Here is a 23,267-nt window from a genome sequence, read left to right on the forward strand (position 1 = left end):
ATTGCTTTTAAAAGTAATGTAGGATTATTGGAACTTAAAAGAAATGTTTTCATAATTATGTAGAACACATTATCTAGGATAATCATGAAAAGTATGTTCAATAAATACATAAATATATGTTTTTAAACAATTAAAAACATTAGCGTCTTTGGGTACGGGGCGCCATACACGGAAGCTTTGATGCGACGCGTAACGTGAAAGCGTATTCGTAGCGTATGGTGAGAATGATTAGCAGTTCAAACTATGGTGCGATCACTCTCTCACTGTCAAATCAGAGCACAGAGCGCACTATGAGAAGGGTTAGAAGTGGTCACTCATTGGAAATCCGATTCAGCTGTGTGGCTTATCCACGGTATCATAACGTTACGTTTTAGCCTGTTTAAGTTTGAGGTTTGCATGTAATACTATGGTATAGGCAGATATGGATGTTTAGGCAGCGCTTATCTCCAATAAGCTTGGTTATTATCATTTACATATAGGTGTCTGAGGGAGGGAAAAGAAGTGTATGTGAATGGCGAGGATTGCACAATAGCACCACTTCACTCCTTAATTTGTAGACACATACAATTGCATGGCTCTTGTAATCAAGATGCACCTAATTTGGTGTGAGTTTTGAAAGGCACCGCGACACCTGCTATCATACCATCGTTCAGTTTACTGGAAACGTGAGTTATTTAATTTGAAATAATGCAGATTGTTGTGCAATGTTACCAGGCATCGGTTACATGATTACGGTAACTGAGCATGTGGTTTCCAAAAAAAAGTTGTGTTTACTCCTCTGCATGGGAAGCTGGATGTTTCCATTTGGCCGTCGATTCTGACCTTGAAAGCAGAGTCAACCAAGTGAGCCCTAAAAGAGCGCTATTGTCTCAAAAAGAGGTCGCTCTTACATCTGCTAGAGAAACATTTGACCTTCATGTAGTAAACACCCGCACAGAAGTGTATGATTTATTAAATACAGACGTGCCTTTGTATTTTGGGGAGTTAATTCAGAGTATCTTTAATGCATCCTTGACTACGGGGTTCTTACTTTTTTAAAGTTAGAAGCAGTGATCTTGTGAGTTCTTTTCAAACTAGGGGGCCGATTAGGATGGCGGACGGACTTGCGTCCGTCCGCCACCCCTGAGTAGGAGGGACCGTCCGCATGGGCAGCGGCGGTCCCTCCATGGCAATTAGGATGTGACCGCCACCCTGGCGGTCACATCCTGTATGTTTTAGATTGCGGCGGGTGCTGCTTGAAGCAGCACCCGCCGCAATGTAAAAAACGAAAGCTGTGCATTTGCATGCACAAAGCGGCAGGCACCGCGCGGTGCCTGCCGCCTCGTGCACGCAAAGGCAGGGGGGTACCCCCATGTGCACCCCCCACGCAACCTTCACCCAGGGGGCCCGCAACGGGCCCCCAAAGTGATTGTCCGTATGCTTTTCCACGGCGGAAAATCCGCCGCGGAAAAGCATTACTTTTCCTACATCCTAATATGGCTGGCGGTGTCTGATAGACACCGCCAGCCATGTTAGTGCTTTTCTGCCGTGGTCGCCTTCCGACCGCGGCGGAAAAGCGGCGGACACATTGTGAGACCCACCAGCCATCCTGATTTGGCAGTGGGTCTTTCAGGCCTCCTCGGCGGATATCCCGCATACTCCGGGCCGGCGGTGGCTTCCGCCGGCCCGGAGTATGCGGAAAATCCGCCATCATAATGACCCCCTATATTTGGTGTCTTTCGGCATTTTTTCATTCGATGTTTTCCAGCATCTTTGGTGGATTCCCCTTAAAAGTCGCATTAGTTGCCGGTGTGCTTCTATTAATTTGTTTACTTAAATATGCACATCCTCCAGCACACGACAATATTTCTCGGCTGTTGCTGCTCCGCAACCAAATGCTTAGTTATTACGGAGCGCTGCCTCTGGCTACATTGAGTGCAGCTTATTGATCATCGTTTCGATTCTCCTTTTTCACATGCGTTCAACCTGTCTTCCATTGCCTGAGCTGAGATTTCGACTGGGCCCTGGATTTGTGTCTCTGCTGTACGGTGTCTCCCAAAGCGGATTATAACCAGCTGATGAGCCCCTTAGTGGTTCATGACTTGCTCTGTTCTGGCTGCGGGATTATGGCCTTAGCAGCGATACATGGAATAATGGGACGTTGGAATGTTTTTGCAGCGGCGCATGACTTCTTGGCACGCAGTTACATTGAAGATGACCCGAGTTTTCCTCCGATGGTGATAGAGGCTCCGGTCGTTGAGAAACATGTATGTTCATTCTCACTATTGAATTGGATGGCTGAAATGTTTTCAGATGAGAACAATGACTTTCTCTTGGAGGCTGTTGCTACATACTGTGCTTATACGCTGCTGGATTAAGACTCTTGATTTTTCGACCTATTCTTTATTATGAGTTTACTGTTTCCTATCAAACAGCGAATAATTTTTTATGCAAATTTGAACTTGACTCTGCTTTTCAGGCTTGGACTCTGCGTTTCTAGTTCGCCCACGTTTATATCACGTGGTTCTACCGAGGGAGGTTGTCGTGGGCTGAGCCTTGCACTCACACCGCATTAAGTTAGCATGGGTTCATTAGAAGCTTAAACGCCATTTTTGCTTTCCTGCTCTGCTTTGCACACGACACGCAATTTTGATATTGTTTAGAGAAGGCTGAGTATTTTGTTTCACATGAGAATAATTTGTCATGCTACATTTCTAGGCTTCTTTGCTAGTTTAGTGTGTATAGTGAGAGCATGGAACATCAAGGTTATCTTGGATACTGTGTCTGTTATTTGGAATGATCCTCACACGTTCGACCTATAACACATATGCAGGTGTGGCCACGTCTGATACTGGCACGTTTAATAATGCATTGTGGAGGCATAATTAGACACAGTTGGAGAACATTGGTATCCTGACAAATTGTACAGAACTCAATGTGATCCACTACTGCTGAGTACCAGAGGTATGGGACTGTCCATGTAATCCTATGAGACCTTCTGTAGTTATAAACTAACCTGAGGTAGGGAGGGTGAAATGTAGGTATATTTTAAACCTGTTTCCCGTTAGCAATATAAGATGCTTTCTCACTTTGTATTTTATGGAATAGTAACAATGCTGACAACCTTGTTTCTGATAATATCTTTGGTTGGATTATCTAAGGTACTGTGCATGAGATTACGGCGTTAGAAATAAAAATTTCAAACTTGCACGTGTCTTTATTTACTCCTTGTTTTGGACTGGTGTAAAATTATAACGAAAGAGTGCTCTTTTTATCTACCTTACTTGAGGTAATCTAAGTCGCATGTTCTGGGTTGACTAGTCATCGGTGTTTTTGCTATAGGATGAAAAACCAATGAGTCAACGATTGCTAGTCTGGTAGGGGGTTTGGGTACTAAGGTGGGTGTTGGTACACCGTAATTCACTGAGGTCTTAAGTCTTTATGCACAGTTCTGTGTAGGAGCAGAATTCCTGCAACAGTAGTTACAACAAAAAGGCTTGATAAAGGGCCTTGAGTTTGAATCAGAATATGAAATTGAAGAATAATTGATAACCCCAGCCAAGAAAGGGAGCAAGTGTGCAAATTTACAATGTCTTCGGCTGGGGTACTTGTTACAATAAAAATGTTCGATAAAGGCCTGCACTTTGAATAGGTATATGAAATAGAAGAATAGTTGATAATCACAGCTAATGTATGCAGCAAGTAGCTGTGTGTATGTGTGGATGATGTGTTGATTGAGTGGAAGATGAAAAAGGTGAAAAATAAGAAAGGTTGGAGCCACACATACAACCCACTGCCTTGTCAGTGAAGAGAATCTTTGGATTTCCAGCTCATTACACAGATAGGGTGTTGAATTCCGCAGTGGGAGCAAGAGAAACAAGTAGCACATCTAAGGAAGCAAGCTAGTGCATAAAGTACACATAGTGTGCGGTAGTAAGGACAGAAGAAATTACCCACTGCTGTTGGTGGGTAGTAGTTACGAAGAAGGCTGAATAAAGGGCCTTGACTTTGAATTTGAATTAAAAAAGAATAATTGATAAGCCGAGCCAAGAAAGGCAGTAAGTAGGTGTGTGTATTTGTGGATGATGTGTTGATTGAGTGGAAAATGAATAAGGTGAAAAATAAGAGCGGCTGCAGAGATGCAAACTTTCCATTTCTTGGTAAGGGAAGTGGGTGTTTAGTTTTCCAGTGCACATATATATATATATATATATATATATATATATATATATATATATATATTCACTGAAAAAAACTTAGGTTTTAGGTATCTTATAGTTAGGGATTAGTATTTAAAAACCTTGCAAATTCACTGAAAAAAACATAGGTTTTAGCCTCGTTATAGTTAGGAATTAGCATTTAAAAAACCTTAGAAATTCACTGAAAAAACCATAAGTTTCACACATGTTATAGTTAGGAATTAGCATTTAAAAAACCTTTGAAATTCACTGAAAAAACCATAGGTGTCAGGCACGTTATAGTTAGGAATTAGCATTAAAAAAACTTGGAAATTCACTGAAGAAACCATAGGTTTCACACATGTTATAGTTAGCTTGGTATTTCACTCATACAAAACCTTTGAAATTCTCCCGTTATAGTTAGTTCAGCTAACTATAACTCGCTAGCCCGCAATGCACTGCTGATGGCATCACATATTACATCACTCATGACATGGTCAGTGACATCTCAAATACATCACTGATGAAATCACTGATGACATCATCCTTGTGAAAGAGTGGCAGACCTCCTCTCACCCTAATATAACCTTTGATATACACATTCAAAAATAGAAACTATAATTTTTTTTTAAATAGAGATACCAATACCAGTTACAACAACCTAATAGGTAATTCCAACATCTACATACACATCCGGTCATTCACCAACAGTTCTATATAGTCACTCATACATGTACTCACTCATCATATGTACTCATACCTGTTACACACGATACTCATCCATAGAGTTACTCACAGACATACTCACACATGCAAATAAACTATCAAACATCCATTTATTTGCATATACAGCTAAACACACACCACTACACTTACTTTTACAGAAACATACACATACTTAGGCCCAGATGTAGGTAGTAGCAAATTACCGAATGGTAAATACCGAATTTTACCGATTCGGTATTTACTATTCGGTAATTGCTATGAAGGTAAAAAATTGGGTACAAATACAGAATCGGTAAGATTCGGTATTTGCTATGGATTCCTATGGGCCTTGAAGCCCATAGGATTCCATAGCACATACCAAATCAGTAATTACCGATTTTACAAGGGGGACAGGGTGTCACTTTGACATGTCTGTGTGCCACATGGCACAGGTGTACATGCACAGATGTGCATGTACACAGGAATTCGTTATTTACCATGTAATAGTATTACATGGTAAATACCGAATCCTGAATGGCCTGTAGCACTGTTAACAGTGCTACCTACATAGCAAATTACAGATTCGGTATTTTTACCGATCGGTAATTTTACTGAATCGGTAAAATTTACAGAATCGGTAAATTTACCGATTCTGTAGGTTTTTCAAACCCCTACATACCAATGTCCAAATACCGGTCGGAAACGGACGAAAATCTGTATTTTCGGCCATTTCCGACCGGTATTTGGACACCTACATCTGGCCCTTACTCTCTTAAACAATCAGTTATAGAAACACATACTTATTTATACAGGAACTTTTCCAATCTGTCACTGTCATATATCCTTACTTATATACATCAATACTCACATATACTAGTTTAAAACATATGTACTTACTCATAAAGACACTATTGAGGCAGTCATTCACTCACTAACACACCCATACACACATTCATCCATCCGTACAGTCCTGCACACATGCTGTCTTCAAAACACATACAAACAGTGAGTCAGTCATTCATGCATCTGTGCCCTAAGTAATACCCTCCACCAAACCATACAGACACTCATTCTGATACTCAAAAAAACAACTAATAACCCACGTAGACACTCGTGTAGCTACTCACCAACCCATGCAGCCACTTATACACAAAGTGAGACACTGATACAGATATTTACATATTTAAACATTACTCCCTAATACATGTATTGACTAAGATACACTTAATAAGTCAGTTATACAATGAAATTTACAAAAAAACATCCATTTAGACACTTATTTACCCATTTATTCTTCCATCGACCTTTAGATATACATATATAAAAATATTTATTTTTCAGAAAGACACACATTCACTGGATGATGTCATCAGTGATGTCATCAGTGATGTCATTTGAGATGTCATCAGTGATGTCATGAGTGATGTCACTGACAATGTCATGAGTGATGTAATATGTGACGTCATCAGCAGTGCATTGCAGGCGCGCGAGTTATAGTTAGCTGAACTAACTATAACGGGGGAATTTCAAAGGTTTTGTATGAGTGAAATGCCCAGCTAACTATAACATGTGTGAAACCTATGGTTTTTTCAGTGAATTTCTAAGGGTTTTTTTAATGCTAATTCCTAACTGTAACGTTCCTGAAACCTATAGTTTTTTCAGTGAATATATATATATATATATATATATATATATATACATTTATTAAAAATCTAAATAATCATTTCAAATAAATAAAACATTGTTTAAAAACATCCTCTGTTACCAAATTCTCAAAATCATGTAATTTCGAAAAGAAAAATAATGAAATTATTCAAAACATAATGCCACAACTGAAAACAAGTAGAAATGACCAGTTTCTAGATATAAAATCAATTAATATTCCTTTCAAATAAAACTACCCACATATAACTGCAAACACAAAAATATGACAAAAATAAAATGTAAATAATTACATTTTTTTATTTAATTACTATAATCAAGTAATATCTGTCAGAAAATACTGCTCATTAGTACCCCAAATAAACCCTAAATACTGAACATCTAATGCATTAAACAGTACCATAATTTTATGAAAAATAATACCTAATAAATTCCACAATAAAGTATGTACAGAAATAATACAATAAACTAAGATATTAAAAAGAAATGATGGTAAACAATATTTTCAACTTTATTATTACTGCAGTACACTACAAAAACAACATACTTATCTTCAATATTTTTGGAGTCACAATATTTTGACCACAATATAATGGTCTGATGATATTTTGGGGCCAATATTCGTGTTGAATACTGACAGGGTATTCAACAACTGATCATGGTTATTTTGTATAATTATGATGAATATATGGAATTGAAAGTGAATGGACCAATGAATACTGGTATGTCTTAAGATCACACAAATAAACAGCACATGCGGGAGGGAGTGTGGAATAGAGAGTATTGCATTAGCATAACTGTACCTTGCTTCGGCTATGTTTTCTTGTCCTCACTAACCAATCTGATAGCTCAGTCTGAACACACAGGGAAGGTGTACCTACCAGGGTTTACCACCACCAGCATGGCTCACATCTCCCATATCTCTGGTGGTCCGGCAAGGCCATGATCAGCGCAGAGAACAAGGTCTAACTACAATCAGAAATGAAAGCTTGAAACTCTGGAGTCACCTCCTATACCACACACACCTGTGTGACAGGAACTAGCCTAGGAATGCTTCAGGCTCGTTCTCAGCACTTTGTCAGGATGTGCACAGCATGCAAATTCAAGGAAGCCATAGAAGAGCCTGGGAGCTCTTTAATGAGTCACCATCTTGTTGTTCACTGGGCCACGACTCTAACATGCATATTTACATTTATTTTCTTTACCAATAATTATTCTTCATTAACAGGATATTCCTGTTACTTGTATTGCTGATATGTTGAAGTGTTTGCCCTCAATATGTCAACCAGGTCTTTTCAGTACTCTAACAAAATTACTCCTTATGATTTGTTTACTTTTTCATAAATGTTGGCAGCTTGTGTTTCATGTCTTTTCTACGTAATTTACTAATGCTTCTATTAGAAAATTCCCAATTTATACAAAGTTAAGTGTCCTGACGTTAAGAGACTAAAACAATTCCGCTACATTTCGTACAATGTGATGGCCATTGTAGACTTGCAATCTATCTAAACTACCATTTACATTACCATTCACTTTTGAAAGAACCCTGTCCAAGCTTACATAACTTCAAGTGGTGGCTGCTATTGGAAAATAAGGGTAACACCCATTTTAGGGAACAGGGCATTCCCAGTTCAAATGATTGGATAAATAGGGTGCAATAGGGATGTCTTTTGGGTATCAGAGGTGAACAGCAGAGTGATGCCATAGATTCTATGATTCATCAACATGAAATCTGCTTGTGAGCCTGGGTCCTCTCATGCACCTCGGGTTAACACCGGTAATCGGGAAATCAAAGTTGAAACTATCATGCCAGTTGTCTGTGACCATACTCCTGCTGTATAAGTACCCTGCTTGGTTGTGAAGTGCAAAGATTTCCCCATCCAACAAAGCACACCGGGACAAATTATTTCCACTGAAATCTACTTTGTATTCCAATAAATGGCACTCTCCTCCCCAAATATCATCTGGATTACAATATAAGAGCAATGATACCCAGGTACACACTCCAGTACCTAAGGAGCCGGGAGATATGTGTCAAATCAGAAACAAAGCAGTGCAGGTATAGAATAGAAAGAATCGCAACGAGTTTTGTTTCAGTGCATAAAGTTGGAGGTCATGTGGCTTTCAACTGGAATGAGCTGCACCTTGCTTACGTTCACTTAACCTATCCAATAGCTCCAGCTCTCTCCCATAATATCTTGAACCAATTAAAAACACTTAACCCAGACCCTTCTGTTGTACCACAAGCAAATAGCTCCACTAACAATGTGTTTTACAAACTTTGCATCCTCCACAGCATTTTGCTTTTTTGCATCAGCTGAAATCAACATCCTTTTCTAATAGTGAACTTCGACAAAGACCTACCCGCCACATCAAATTCCAAGTTACGAGTGCAGATCATACATGGCCATTCAACCTGTACCTCACCCTCATTTACAGTACCTCATTTCCGGTCAACCAACAAGGTTTCAACTGAAGATCCTCTGCATTCCTCACAAAACCTGGCATCAGTCAATCAGTATTCTACTTTACTAAATATATGGTGTCATAAAAGGCAGTCAAAGATCACCACTTAAAACAGGGGAATAGTCTGAATATCGCGGTCTTTACCACGCATGTTCCCACTACGCAAGCACAACCATGCTTGCCTTAAAGACGCATATGCCTAAACCATGCATTTGCATGGTTAAGGCAGGGCATGGTCTTGCTCCTGGCTAGACGGAAGACGGAAGCAGAAAGACGCTGTGGAGAGGTGAGTGGGGCGGGGGAAGGAGTAGGTTTCAGAGCTGTAGAAGGGGTTAGGGTAGTTTAAGGCACAGCGCGAGGTGGGGAGGTAGTGTAAGTAGAGGGGCAGGGTTTTACACCTTACTTAAGGAAGTGGGAGGGGAATGGGTAGTCAGGGAAGTTGTTAGGGCTGGTGGGTTAGGGTAGGTTTCAGGGCAGTGGAAGGGGTACGCGTAGTTTAAGGGACAGTGCAGTGGGTGGCTGGGTAGTGTAAATAAAGGGGCAGGGTTTTAGGCCTTAGGGCAGGAGGAGGGCAATGGGTAGAGTCAGCATGATTAGTGTTAATAAAGGTGCAGGGTTTTAGGAACAGCACGCGGTGAGGGGCAGTCAGGGGGTGGAGGGTCGGGGTAGTGAGGACCTTAGCCACACATACCCTTTTATCATTAATGCCTATACCATGAAATTGTCTGGTAAAAGAAGCGTGGTTAAGATGCAGTCGTGGTTTGGCTGCGTGGTAGAGGCATGGATGGTTTAACCATGTTTGTTTCAATCATACAACCATGAAAATAGAATCACCATAGGCACTGAGAGCATGATATACGAATGATGGCAGGTCATGCAGAGATCCCCAAGTATGGTTACATTGTTTTTTATTGATATATTTGCATAATAAATGTGGTAGAGTTCAGCATTGAGGAATTTTATCAGCAACAATGTAGACATAGTAACCCTTGGCTTCCACTCTCAGAATTTAGCTATGTCTCCAATCACTTCTTGACTGTACTACTGCCTCTGACTATATCCGGTGTTCAGCTACCATCCCACTAGGTTTGCGGTATACAAAACCACATACACACAGAGATTCATAGATGGTTTGACTGTGTGCTACCATGCTTGCAATCAAGATAAGTATAATAATACACTAAGAAAATAAAAAGATAATTTACTTGACTTACGTCTGCAGAAGACAGTGCATTTACACTCCATTCAGGTGCATTTGCAGATGATGCATTGAAGAAAAGACATAAAGCACAGAGCAGGACTATCCAACATGATTTCATTTTCCTCCTCCGTTTAAATCACTGCATAAAAGGGACAAGCAACTCGTTACACAACATTCACATTATATCCAAACGAACATCAACAAAAGTGTGTGCATGAATAATTATTCTCATTAAGTGAAAGGACATAAGGTAACAAACCACACCTGAAGGAAACCTTATCCTTAAAACCTTTTAATTTAAAAATGTATAATTTCATGTCATTTTAATGGCTACTTAGTAGGTAAATGTACTTAGAATAGGCATAGAACCCTTTTAAGTTTTGGTGTGCATCACAGAAAAATAAGATACTCGTTGGTGCAAGAAAATTTACTTTTCACTTTGAGATAATGTAACTTGAAGATGCACATGGATCACAAAAAAAGAAAATGGAAAGAATGGAAAGAAAAGAGCACAGGCAAAAGTAAACAATTAGCCCACTAGTCGCAGCACTGACATGCGCTTCTTTTCGGGTGGATGTGAATATGATCAAGAAAAATGCCATCACTCACACTTGAATATTGACCAATGCCTTATACTGTGATGTGCAGGAGCACAATGTGAATGATAGTTAAACAGACCAATGGATGAAGATGGCTGACCCAAAGCCTTGCTATATATATATTAAGGTGTGCACTTTTTATTTATGATTTCTTTGGCTTACACAACGCTAATATAACAATTGAAGCTGCCCTTTGGGTAGACCTAAAAATATGTTCAATGTGTTCCTGCATGCTTACACAAAGTACTCAATGTGTAACTATAACTTATTGAAGTAACTGAAAAATCACTGATGAAAATGAAGGGGCAGAGAGCAATAATAACTGAAACACAGTGGGTGCCAGGGCTCCCAAAAGCAGGGCAACAAAATAAAGAAACCACACTCAATCCCATCTTTTGTTCATTAATCCCGTCTTGCTGATCAAGTGCAATCTACCAGCAGCATCCGGTCTTAGATATGGGTAAAAGAAGTCCAACTATGCATGGCAGTGCCAAAAAAAGAGAGTGAACTTAAGCACCAGCATAATGCCAATACTGCTATCATTCATCAAGTTATTTCCAACAATCACACGTGACGGGACGCGTTTACCTGGGGGCTTCTTTAGCTGCTATTCTGTGCCGGCCGTGAGGGAAACGGCGTGTCTGCTGCAGGACCGGAGCGGAGGAAGGGGCTCGGACGCCGTGAGGGAAACGCCACAGCGGACCACAATCCCCAGCACACACCGCGAGGCGCAGGCTACTGACGCCATCTCAGCGACCCCCTGCACCATCAAAAGCGCGCCCACCCCACGCAACGCGGGACGCGCGCGGGCAGCGCCGGGCTGAGCCCGGGCAGAGGGCGGGCCATCTGAGGCCATCAGGGGTCAGCAGAGGCCGGGACGGGCCACCCCCCTTGCATCAGAGATGGGAAAGCGTAAGCACATCAATGGAGAGGGGGAAGGTAAGAAAGCCAAAGTCCCAAGAAAGTCAGAGTCCATAATATCCTATTTAACATCGGCAGTTGGGGTACTAAACGTTGAAATCGCCAATGCTGAAAAAGAACTGGGCTTCGACACTTCCCACATTATTAACGACCTTACTGACTCTGTGCCTTTATTGGGCTCTGCTCCCTCTATCCCACTGGAACCAACTGTAGTGATTGAGAATTTACCGCGGGCCCATCACAATGAACAAGATCGGACCCAGGACTCTGTTCGGGATAATGGGGAGTACCCTCAGGGTCAAGGCTTGATAGATCCTAAGGGTAAACAAAAGTATACTAAAAGGCCCCGTAGGCAGCCCAAGTCAAATCCTCCCCCAGCAACTGACTCTAGGCTCCCAGCTCATCTGGCAGACTTGGTTGAAGGGCTGTTCGAATCACGGTTGGAGCCGGCTCTCATGAATATTGCAAAAGACATAGTGGATACCTTGAACTCCTGTGTGGCCAGTTTATTAAAGAAATGTGACCATATTGATCGATTTATAAAGAAATATAGGGCCCAGCCTCCCATTCCCATGGCTACAAAGGAGGTGCGAGAGAGCTCAAAGCTGAAGGACTGTCACCGGGTGTTAATTGAATCCCCTCTCTGTAATGATGAGCATACTAAGACATTGAACCAAGATAAGCAGGGGCCTTTGGGTGAGGTAAATCCGAGTGGGCAGTTGACTAGCTCGATAGAGTTTACATCAATGAAAACTAGGGGGCCTGAACATTTTAAATCTGGTCCGACCCACATAAAGCCCACCTTCCCCAGGGAATTTTCACTAAACCTCCCCCCAGTTGCTGCGCCCTCAGTTGCAGTCTTAACCGGGGTTCCCGCTCTTAACAATGGCTCGGTGGAATCAGAGCATGACCTTATGAGCAAGGCTAAAGTGTGTTGTTCTCAGCTTAGCAGTGGGGGTGTTGATATTTCTTCGCACATTATTTTGGCTAGACGGGTGGGGTGGGTAGGGAAGCGAAGTAAATGTATACCTGGTGATTGTGCGGTAATCAATTTTAATTGCCCAAATGTTGCAGATAGATTGTTCTGGGATGGTTCTGACATCAATCAATCAATCAATCAATCAGAACATTTGTATAGCGCGCTACTCACCCGGAGGGTCTCAAGGCGCTGGGGGGGGGGGGGTCCGCTACTGCTCGAACAGCCAGGTCTTGAGCTGCTTCCTGAAGGCGAGGTGGTCCTGGGTCAGGCGGAGGTGGGTCGGGAGGGAGTTCCAAGTCTTGGCGGCCAGGTAGGAGAAGGCCCTTCCTCCTGTGGTGGCTCTTCGGATGCGGGGGACGGCGGCGAGGGCGTGGCTGGTCGATCGAAGCTGGCGCGTGGGAGCGTAGAAGTTGAGGCGGCTGTTGAGGTATCCTGGTCCTTGGTTGTGTAGGGCTTTGTGTGCGTGGGTGAGGAGCCGGAAGGTGATTCTCTTGTTGACCGGGAGCCAGTGCAGGTCTCTCAGGTGTCCGGAGATGTGGCTGCGGCGGGGGATGTCCAGGATGAGTCGTGCTGAGGTGTTCTGGATCCGCTGGAGTCTCTTCTGGAGTTTGGCGGTGGTGCCGGCGTAGAGGGAGTTGCCGTAGTCCAGCCGGCTGGTGACGAGGGCCTGGGTGACCGTCTTCCTGGTTTCGGTGGGGATCCATCGGAAGATCTTACGTAGCATGCGCAGGATGTTGAAGCATGACGAGGAGACGGCGTTGACTTGTCTGGTCATGGAGAGGGAGGAGTCCAGGATGAAGCCCAGGTTGCGTGCGTGGTCAGTTGGTTTGGGTGCGCTGCCCAGGGCGGGGGGCCACCAGGAGTCGTCCCAGGCAGAGGGTGAGGATCCCAGGATGAGGACTTCCGTCTTGTCCGAGTTCAGTTTCAGGCGGCTGTTCGACATCCATTTGGCTACGTCTGTCATCCCTTCGTGCAGGTTGGCTCTGGCGGTGGCGGGGTCGTTGGTGAGGGAGAGGATCAGCTGGGTGTCGTCTGCATAGGAGATGATGTTCAGGTTGTGCTGGCGTGCGATGGCTGCGAGGGGGCTCATGTAGACGTTGAAGAGAGTTGGGCTGAGCGAGGAGCCTTGAGGGACGCCGCAGATGACTTCGGTGGCTTCCGATCTGAACGGGGGGAGGCGGACTCTCTGTGTCCTTCCGGCGAGGAAGGAGGTGATCCACTCCAGTGCCTTCTCCTGGATCCGACGTTGCTGAGGCGCTGTACTAGGGTGCGGTGGCAGACAGTGTCGAAGGCCGCGGAGAGGTCCAGGAGGATGAGGGCCGCTGTTTCTCCGTTGTCGAGCAGGGCTCGGATGTCATCTGTAGCTGCGATCAGGGCGGTCTCGGTGCTGTGGTTGGCCCGGAAGCCAGACTGCGAGAGGTCGAGGGAGCCGTTCGTCTCGAGGAAGGCGGCCAGTTGCTTGTTGACGGTCTTCTCGATGACTTTGGCTGGAAACGGGAGCAGCGAGATGGGGCGGTAGTTCTTGAGGTCGGTAGGGTCTGCTGATGGTTTCTTGAGTAGAGCGCTGAGTTCGGCGTGCTTCCAGCTCTCCGGGAAGGTGGCGGTGTCGAAGGAGGTGTTGATGATGTCCCGCAGGTGGGGTGCGATGACAGCGTCGGCCTTGTTGAAGACGTGGTGAGGGCAGGGGTCTGTTGGAGATCCGGAGTGGATGGAGTTCATCGTGCGGGTGGTGTCTTCGGTGCTGATCGGGGTCCAGGCGCGGAGGGTGGCGGTGGGGGGCGGTGGTTCAGTCGTGGCGTGCGTTGGTTGAGTGCTGAAGCTGTTGTGTATGTCCGCGATCTTGTTGTGGAAGTAGGAGGCGAGGGAGTTGCAGAGGTCTTGCGAAGGGGTGATGTCGTTGTTTCCGGCGTTGGATCGTGGGATCCGGAATTAGGCCGCTTCATCTGGGCTACTTTTATCCCCGGCAGCCCACTCACATAGAGGTTCTCACAGACCGGAAGTCCAAGCTATTAGACACCCCCACCCAGGATTGGCCATTAACAACAATAACACATATCACGCACACCAGGCTCTGAGGAGGGAGGAAGGTCGGTGCTCATCCCTCCCCAGCCTACTGGCTCCTCACCCCACAGGAAGATCTTTAGACTTGACATTGTCAAATAGATTCTCACCCCTCCGCAGAATGGAAGCCAATGATTGACTACACCACACAGAGTCAGATCTATCAGGGGACAAAAGGGCGGTAGATCAATCTCCCCCCCGTAAATTCCTTAGTTGGAATATAGCGGGATTAAAGAAAAAAGGTGAAGATGATATGTGGAAACATTTTGTGAAACAGCATAACATTATCGCCCTACAGGAGACCTGGGACACAGAAAATAGCTTTTGCCTGGATGGGTACTCCAGTTTCTTTGTGAAGGCAGTCCAAGGGTTAGGGGGTAGACCCAAAGGAGGTTTGCTTACGCTTATCTCATTGGAATTAGGCGGCTCCTTTAAAAGGATGGAGTTGCCCTCAGATAATATACTAATTTTGGAGTGGGCTGGCCCCAATCACCCAAATACCCTCTTGATTCATTTTTATATCGCCACTGAGAAGGACTTGCGGAATTTACATCTCAGTTCCCTGGTGGGTTTTTTAGATGACGATAAATCCTCATCTAACACTTTATTCGAAATCATAATAATCGGAGATTTTAAAATTCACCCGTGTAGCTGGGATTGCCTGGCAGAACATCAATTGGGCCCTCCTGGCTCCATCACCACGCATTTTGAACATAGCCCCCAGGGGGAAACCCTTGAGGATCTACTAGCTACCATGAATTTGTTTGAGGTAGATGGTTTCTGGGGGGAGGCTAGGGCCCCGACATTTAAAGGAAGAGATTAAGATACGGTGATAGATTTTATTTTTGTCACAGCAGGAATAGTTGCTAAGGCCACTAATTATGAAGTAGTGATCTCAGCCTATAGTGATCATAACCCTCTTGTTATGGCCCTGAATAGGGGGGTTATAACGGTCAGTCGGGAGCAGAGTCTGGTGAACACTAATACCCTGACTCCTAAAGATCAAGGCAGGAGGCTTAATTGGACCAAGGTGGTCCCAGATACCTTCATGTCAGATCTTCTGGCTAAGGCAGATGCGGATTTAGTAGTCTGCCTAGATAGTACAGCCACTGGCAAATATATTATTGGTGCCTACGTTGCCGTCTGCACCCAAATTAATCAGGACTTAAAGACCAAGTCCAGTCGGAAACTGACCAACCAACCCAGGTGGTTCGATGCCAACTGCTCTAAGGCACATAAAGTTTTACTACAAGCTCTAAAACAGAAACCTCGAAATCAGGAACACATTGCTAGACTAAGGAAGATTTACAAATTAGCTATGCTCAGCCGGAAAAAGGCTATAAAAAATGAAGCCTGGAACAACCTTATGTTCACTGACGTCCTAAAGGACAGCAGCAAATTCTGGGCTATTATTAATCACCCCTTTTTTCTGGTGAAGTTAATTCAGCTCTGGATTGTGTGATTCCCGATGATAAATGGTTATCTCACTTTAGCAAGATTTATGACATCGAAGGGTGCACACCCCTTTTAAATGAGGATCATGCTTCAACGTTCTCAGCCCCCGCTCTACATTTTGGTCTGGTTGAGGTCCAAAGGGCGATAGAGGAGATGTCTAAAAGTAAGGCACCAGGCCCAGACGGTGTCCCAGCAGAACTTTATGGGACGCTACCAAAATTCTGGGCAAAAATTCTAACAAACGTTTTTAACTACTCAAGCATCATTGGGTTCCCCCTATCCTGGGCGACCTCTATAATAATACCCGTTTTTAAAAAAGGTTTGAGGAATGACCCCTCCTGCTACAGACTCATCTCTCTGATTGACTCTGCCGTTAAAATCTTGGGCAGAGTCATGCTGCACAGACTAGAGGATTGTCTGGAGGAGAGGGGGGTCCTATCCCACTTACAATACGGGTTTAGGACAAAAAGAGGCACACTGGATCAATGTCTAAATCTACAGATGCTAATTAGTAAATACACCCAGGCTAAGGAAGGTATGCTCTTCATGGGCTTCATGGATCTTTCTTCGGCCTTTCACCTGGTCAACCGGTCAAAGCTCTGGTCAATCTTATTTAACTTAGGGATAGAGCCATCTTTAGTCAACTTCCTAGCGGTTCTTCACCAATGACTCCTAGCTTCAGTTAGAGTTAACAAAGAGGGTGGTTGTACTAGCCATTTCAGCTCAAAGCGAGGCGTCAGGCAGGGCTGCATCCTGGCGTCCCTTTTGTTTACTTTATACATAAACTCACTGGATAAATCTTTTAGAGGGGGCCACTTTAGATGTACCGCGTGTGGGAGACTTTGCAGTTCCTGTCCTTCTTTACGCGGATGACGCGGTGCTATTGGCCCGCACAGGACAGGGGCTGCAGAGACTGTTGGATGCCTTTGGGAGTTGTATGAGGTCTTTAGACCTACAGGTGAATAGCAAAAAGTCCCATGTTATGGTGCTGGGCAAACGCCCGAAGGCCCAAAAAATAAAATACTTTACCTGCAACAGGGTGGTTGTATCCAGAGTGCCTGTTTTTACATACTTAGGTGTCATCTTTAATCAAAAGGGCAACTGGGGCCCCCAACTTAAATCTAAAAGCTCTGCCGTTGCAAGGTTGACTTCAGCATTATTGGGCTTTGCAAAACGACTGGGTTCGAGACCTATTGAAGCCCTAGTAACAGTTTATAAGTCTAAATGCCTGTCTATTGCACTTTATGGGGCCTCACTTTGGGGCTATTTACCCCAAGGCAAATTACAGATCATGGAGAACAAATTTTTAAGATCTTTACTAGTGGTTCCCCAATCCACCCCCGTACTTTCCCTGCACTCTGAGTTAGGCCTGGGATATATCACCGACCTCTTACAGTTGGCCCGCTGACCTGCTGGGTTAAGACCTGGCTCCACACGGAGATTACACTGAATCATACCATTTTAAAAGATTGTATGGCACTAGACAAGGTTAATAAAATACCATGGCTGGTTTATATCAAAGAGACATTTCATAAACTTGGACGTCCAGAATTGTATACGTCCCCAAATTTGATACAGAAAGGTGACCTAGAGTGGATTAAGATTAACTATGTGGGTTTAGTGGAACAAGAATGGGAGGAAGTGGAACTGTTAAAACCATCTGTCAGAGCAAATTATGTTCTGTTGACTTTACCTCTCCTTGAGCCTTATTTAAAGATAGTGTCAATTCCCTTCCATCGTCACCTTCTCATTAGATTTAGATTCAATGTAATCCATTTCTCTCTGGGTCATTTCCCAGAGTGGGGTAAACCCGATTTGTCCATCCCCTGTAGTTGTGATAATTTCTCTAACCAAACTCTTATGCATTTCAATATGTTTTCTGACCACTATACCGATATCAGGAAACAGTTTTTGGTACCGCTGCTGAGAGAGGTGGGGTTTGTTCAAGTAAGGCCCACACTCATGTATTTACAATCCCTAGACAGCACCCGGGTGATCTTCGGGGTTGCCTGTTTCCTGGTGGCTGCTGTGCGTAATAGAGCTAAAAGAACAGCGGCAATTGTGTCCAAGGATTGATTGCATATCTCCTGTTACTGATTTTAAATCTATGTTTTGCTATTTTAACTTCTTAAAAAAATGTTTATGTACTTTTATGATGAATTTGGTTTAATGTGCTTTTATCTGGAGGAATGAAATGCTGTAATCGCTTTTATGATTTTAATTAATCGAATAAAGTGTGACACTCATAGTGATTGAAACACAATTAATTCGAAATTACTTTATTTCTTTTTGTATTCAATTTCTCCTTTTTATTTAAGAAGATATATTTAGTAAATACATGATTATCATAACTATCCAAACATTTAACAGACCATACAAAGATAATATGTACAATTTCACAGTGACACAAATATTATATTACAATATTACAATACAGAGTACACTAAATCCACCTAATTTGAGCATGCTCAAATTCCCTAAAGAATAAAAAAGAAAAAGTTGGAAAAAACCCAAAGGGAAAGTTTGAAAACGTAACACACTTAAGAAGAAACGAAAACTATCCCAGAGGGTGTTGGCCAAAAAGTGTGTTGTTCAGGGTAAACAACCAAAGGATTAATCAATTGTACATTATTTGTTAGCCTGACACCACTTATTTGATACTTATTTGTACACAACAACAAGGTCTACGTGTTTCAAACCCAATAATGTTTTACGGGTTATCCTCAGGACCTGAGAAAATGAGCATATTTGCACTGTATGACTGAACCCATGGTGCTATGTAAGGCGCTCTGATAAGCGATACATTCCAGTCAAGTTTGCGCTCTATAAAACTCCATAAAAAAAGACCTACAAGTCCTTAGTAAAGTGTACTACATGTGCCTAGGGTCTGTGTTGCAGGAATTTTGCAGGTAAGCAAAACTGTTCCTTGGGATGACAGGCCATCAGAATCTACGGACTGTCTCTCTCTCTCTCTTCCACATCAGTACCTGGTAGCCCAAGGCTGGGCTAGCTCACAGTGCCTCACTTGAACTCCTAACATTACCAGAGTAGAAGGTGGTTTTGGCAAACCTAGAACATGAACCTCTAAGCCCCAAGAGAACCATGGAAACAGATCATCACCATTTGTCTCTCACTCATGCGTGCCCTTAGTAAACAGAGGAAAGACTCGATGAAAGTTTACAATACATTTATTGAAACTATTGTAGTCTATTATGAAGCAGATGTGCTGTGATCAGTAGACAAATACAACTTAGCAAAGGAGTCAACAATACAAGCATGATTAACCATGGGAAATAAACTATCTGTCTAGGCCTATTCTTACTGCACACGGTTCTAAAACCAGTATGGTACGTGAACAATAACAAATACAACATTTAATTTGCACTTTAGGCGAGCGAAAAACAGAAGGCCTGTCAGGGATCAAGCTATCAGGCATAGCAAAACGCATTGGTTGTCTCCGTGTACCTTTTGGCAAATGGATTGAAAAGAAGTTTTGGAAATCAAGCAATCTGTGAGTGCGTGTTATTAAATTTCTGGAAGAAAATTGTGGGGGGAAAAAATTATTATATATATATATATATATATATATATATATATATTCACCACAAAATTGTCCCCTTGTAAGGAACAGAACGGAGCACGCTGTGGGGGTTCAGAAATTTCTTTATTACTCTCAGCATGACGCGTTTCGTCATCTCGACTCATCAGATGCTGTTTGGTAAAGTTAGAAATTGACGTTTTTTTTCCAGTCATTTAAAAGCCTAGGTTGGGCTCCTCCCACCAAGTGTTCGGCCCGATGAGAATACATAACTGTTTATGGCCGCCATCTTTGAGTGTCTGTTTCTTGTAGTAATCCCTCAGTTTGTTTGGTTAATAGCGATGTAGGTTCTTCAATTTTAGCTTTTATTTCTCGCTTTGGGAAAGTAACTCGCCTCTCAGATGTTTTCATCACACTTGGTAGTTTAGGAGCCTCACAATCCGCTTTTCTCCCCACTCGTCGGTCGCTGCGGAATTGTATCTGGGAAAGCCGGTTTAAGTAATCGGTTTGCCATTGTTTTCGTCGCAATCCATTGTGGCAGATACTGTCCATTGTAGCGGCGGTTCTGACAGAAGAGTATCTTGAGATTGAAACACGAACACTGCCTGTTCTGTCGAACTCCATTGACGGGTGCCTCCTTCGTGCAGGGCAGCATGCACGTATTTATTCACCACAAAATTGTCCCCTTGTAAGGAACAGAACGGAGCACGCTGTGGGGGTTCGGAAATTTCTTTATTACTCTCAGCATGACGCGTTTCGTCATCTCGACTCATCAGATGCTGTTTGGTAAAGTTAGAAATTGACGTTTTTTTTCCAGTCATTTAAAAGCCTAGGTTGGGCTCCTCCCACCAAGTGTTCGGCCCGATGAGAATACATAACTGTTTATGGCCGCCATCTTTGAGTGTCTGTTTCTTGTAGTAATCCCTCAGTTTGTTTGGTTAATAGCGATGTAGGTTCTTCAATTTTAGCTTTTATTTCTCGCTTTGGGAAAGTAACTCGCCTCTCAGATGTTTTCATCACACTTGGTAGTTTAGGAGCCTCACAATCCGCTTTTCTCCCCACTCGTCGGTCGCTGCGGAATTGTATCTGGGAAAGCCGGTTTAAGTAATCGGTTTGCCATTGTTTTCGTCGCAATCCATTGTGGCAGATACTGTCCATTGTAGCGGCGGTTCTGACAGAAGAGTATCTTGAGATTGAAACACGAACACTGCCTGTTCTGTCGAACTCCATTGACGGGTGCCTCCTTCGTGCAGGGCAGCATGCACGTATTTATTCACCACAAAATTGTCCCCTTGTAAGGAACAGAACGGAGCACGCTGTGGGGGTTCAGAAATTTCTTTATTACTCTCAGCATGACGCGTTTCGTCATCTCGACTCATCAGATGCTGTTTGGTAAAGTTAGAAATTGACGTTTTTTTTCCAGTCATTTAAAAGCCTAGGTTGGGCTCCTCCCACCAAGTGTTCGGCCCGATGAGAATACATAACTGTTTATGGCCGCCATCTTTGAGTGTCTGTTTCTTGTAGTAATCCCTCAGTTTGTTTGGTTAATAGCGATGTAGGTTCTTCAATTTTAGCTTTTATTTCTCGCTTTGGGAAAGTAACTCGCCTCTCAGATGTTTTCATCACACTTGGTAGTTTAGGAGCCTCACAATCCGCTTTTCTCCCCACTCGTCGGTCGCTGCGGAATTGTATCTGGGAAAGCCGGTTTAAGTAATCGGTTTGCCATTGTTTTCGTCGCAATCCATTGTGGCAGATACTGTCCATTGTAGCGGCGGTTCTGACAGAAGAGTATCTTGAGATTGAAACACGAACACTGCCTGTTCTGTCGAACTCCATTGACGGGTGCCTCCTTCGTGCAGGGCAGCATGCACGTATTTATTCACCACAAAATTGTCCCCTTGTAAGGAACAGAACGGAGCACGCTGTGGGGGTTCAGAAATGTCTTTATTACTCTCAGCATGACGCGTTTCGTCATCTCGACTCATCAGATGCTGTTTGGTAAAGTTAGAAATTGACGTTTTTTTTCCAGTCATTTAAAAGCCTAGGTTGGGCTCCTCCCACCAAGTGTTCGGCCCGATGAGAATACATAACTGTTTATGGCCGCCATCTTTGAGTGTCTGTTTCTTGTAGTAATCCCTCAGTTTGTTTGGTTAATAGCGATGTAGGTTCTTCAATTTTAGCTTTTATTTCTCGCTTTGGGAAAGTAACTCGCCTCTCAGATGTTTTCATCACACTTGGTAGTTTAGGAGCCTCACAATCCGCTTTTCTCCCCACTCGTCGGTCGCTGCGGAATTGTATCTGGGAAAGCCGGTTTAAGTAATCGGTTTGCCATTGTTTTCGTCGCAATCCATTGTGGCAGATACTGTCCATTGTAGCGGCGGTTCTGACAGAAGAGTATCTTGAGATTGAAACACGAACACTGCCTGTTCTGTCGAACTCCATTGACGGGTGCCTCCTTCGTGCAGGGCAGCATGCACGTATTTATTCACCACAAAATTGTCCCCTTGTAAGGAACAGAACGGAGCACGCTGTGGGGGTTCAGAAATGTCTTTATTACTCTCAGCATGACGCGTTTCGTCATCTCGACTCATCAGATGCTGTTTGGTAAAGTTAGAAATTGACGTTTTTTTTCCAGTCATTTAAAAGCCTAGGTTGGGCTCCTCCCACCAAGTGTTCGGCCCGATGAGAATACATAACTGTTTATGGCCGCCATCTTTGAGTGTCTGTTTCTTGTAGTAATCCCTCAGTTTGTTTGGTTAATAGCGATGTAGGTTCTTCAATTTTAGCTTTTATTTCTCGCTTTGGGAAAGTAACTCGCCTCTCAGATGTTTTCATCACACTTGGTAGTTTAGGAGCCTCACAATCCGCTTTTCTCCCCACTCGTCGGTCGCTGCGGAATTGTATCTGGGAAAGCCGGTTTAAGTAATCGGTTTGCCATTGTTTTCGTCGCAATCCATTGTGGCAGATACTGTCCATTGTAGCGGCGGTTCTGACAGAAGAGTATCTTGAGATTGAAACACGAACACTGCCTGTTCTGTCGAACTCCATTGACGGGTGCCTCCTTCGTGCAGGGCAGCATGCACGTATTTATTCACCACAAAATTGTCCCCTTGTAAGGAACAGAACGGAGCACGCTGTGGGGGTTCAGAAATTTCTTTATTACTCTCAGCATGACGCGTTTCGTCATCTCAACTCATCAGATGCTGTTTGGTAAAGTTAGAAATTTACGTTTTTTTTCCAGTCATTTAAAAGCCTAGGTTGGGCTCCTCCCACCAAGTGTTCGGCCCGATGAGAATACATAACTGTTTATGGCCGCCATCTTTGAGTGTCTGTTTCTTGTAGTAATCCCTCAGTTTGTTTGGTTAATAGCGATGTAGGTTCTTCAATTTTAGCTTTTATTTCTCGCTTTGGGAAAGTAACTCGCCTCTCAGATGTTTTCATCACACTTGGTAGTTTAGGAGCCTCACAATCCGCTTTTCTCCCCACTCGTCGGTCGCTGCGGAATTGTATCTGGGAAAGCCGG

The 23,267-nt window shown here is 43.5% G+C and overlaps 1 protein-coding gene across 3 annotated transcripts in view; it reads right to left on the minus strand.

Moving 5' to 3' along the window:
* LOC144762473 (adhesion G protein-coupled receptor F5-like) overlaps positions 1 to 23,267 on the minus strand; it is a 1,325,307-nt gene that overhangs the window by 873,533 nt on the left and 428,507 nt on the right. For all 3 annotated transcript variants that reach the window (XM_078647685.1, XM_078647687.1, XM_078647686.1), the window contains one exon: positions 10,205 to 10,330. In XM_078647685.1, coding sequence (XP_078503811.1) covers positions 10,205 to 10,309 — 105 coding nt within the window. In that variant the 5' untranslated portion in view covers positions 10,310 to 10,330. The remainder of the gene's footprint in view (positions 1 to 10,204; positions 10,331 to 23,267) is intronic.

Source organism: Lissotriton helveticus, chromosome 6 (genome assembly GCF_964261635.1).
Source record: "Lissotriton helveticus chromosome 6, aLisHel1.1, whole genome shotgun sequence".
NCBI lineage: Eukaryota > Metazoa > Chordata > Amphibia > Caudata > Salamandridae > Lissotriton > Lissotriton helveticus.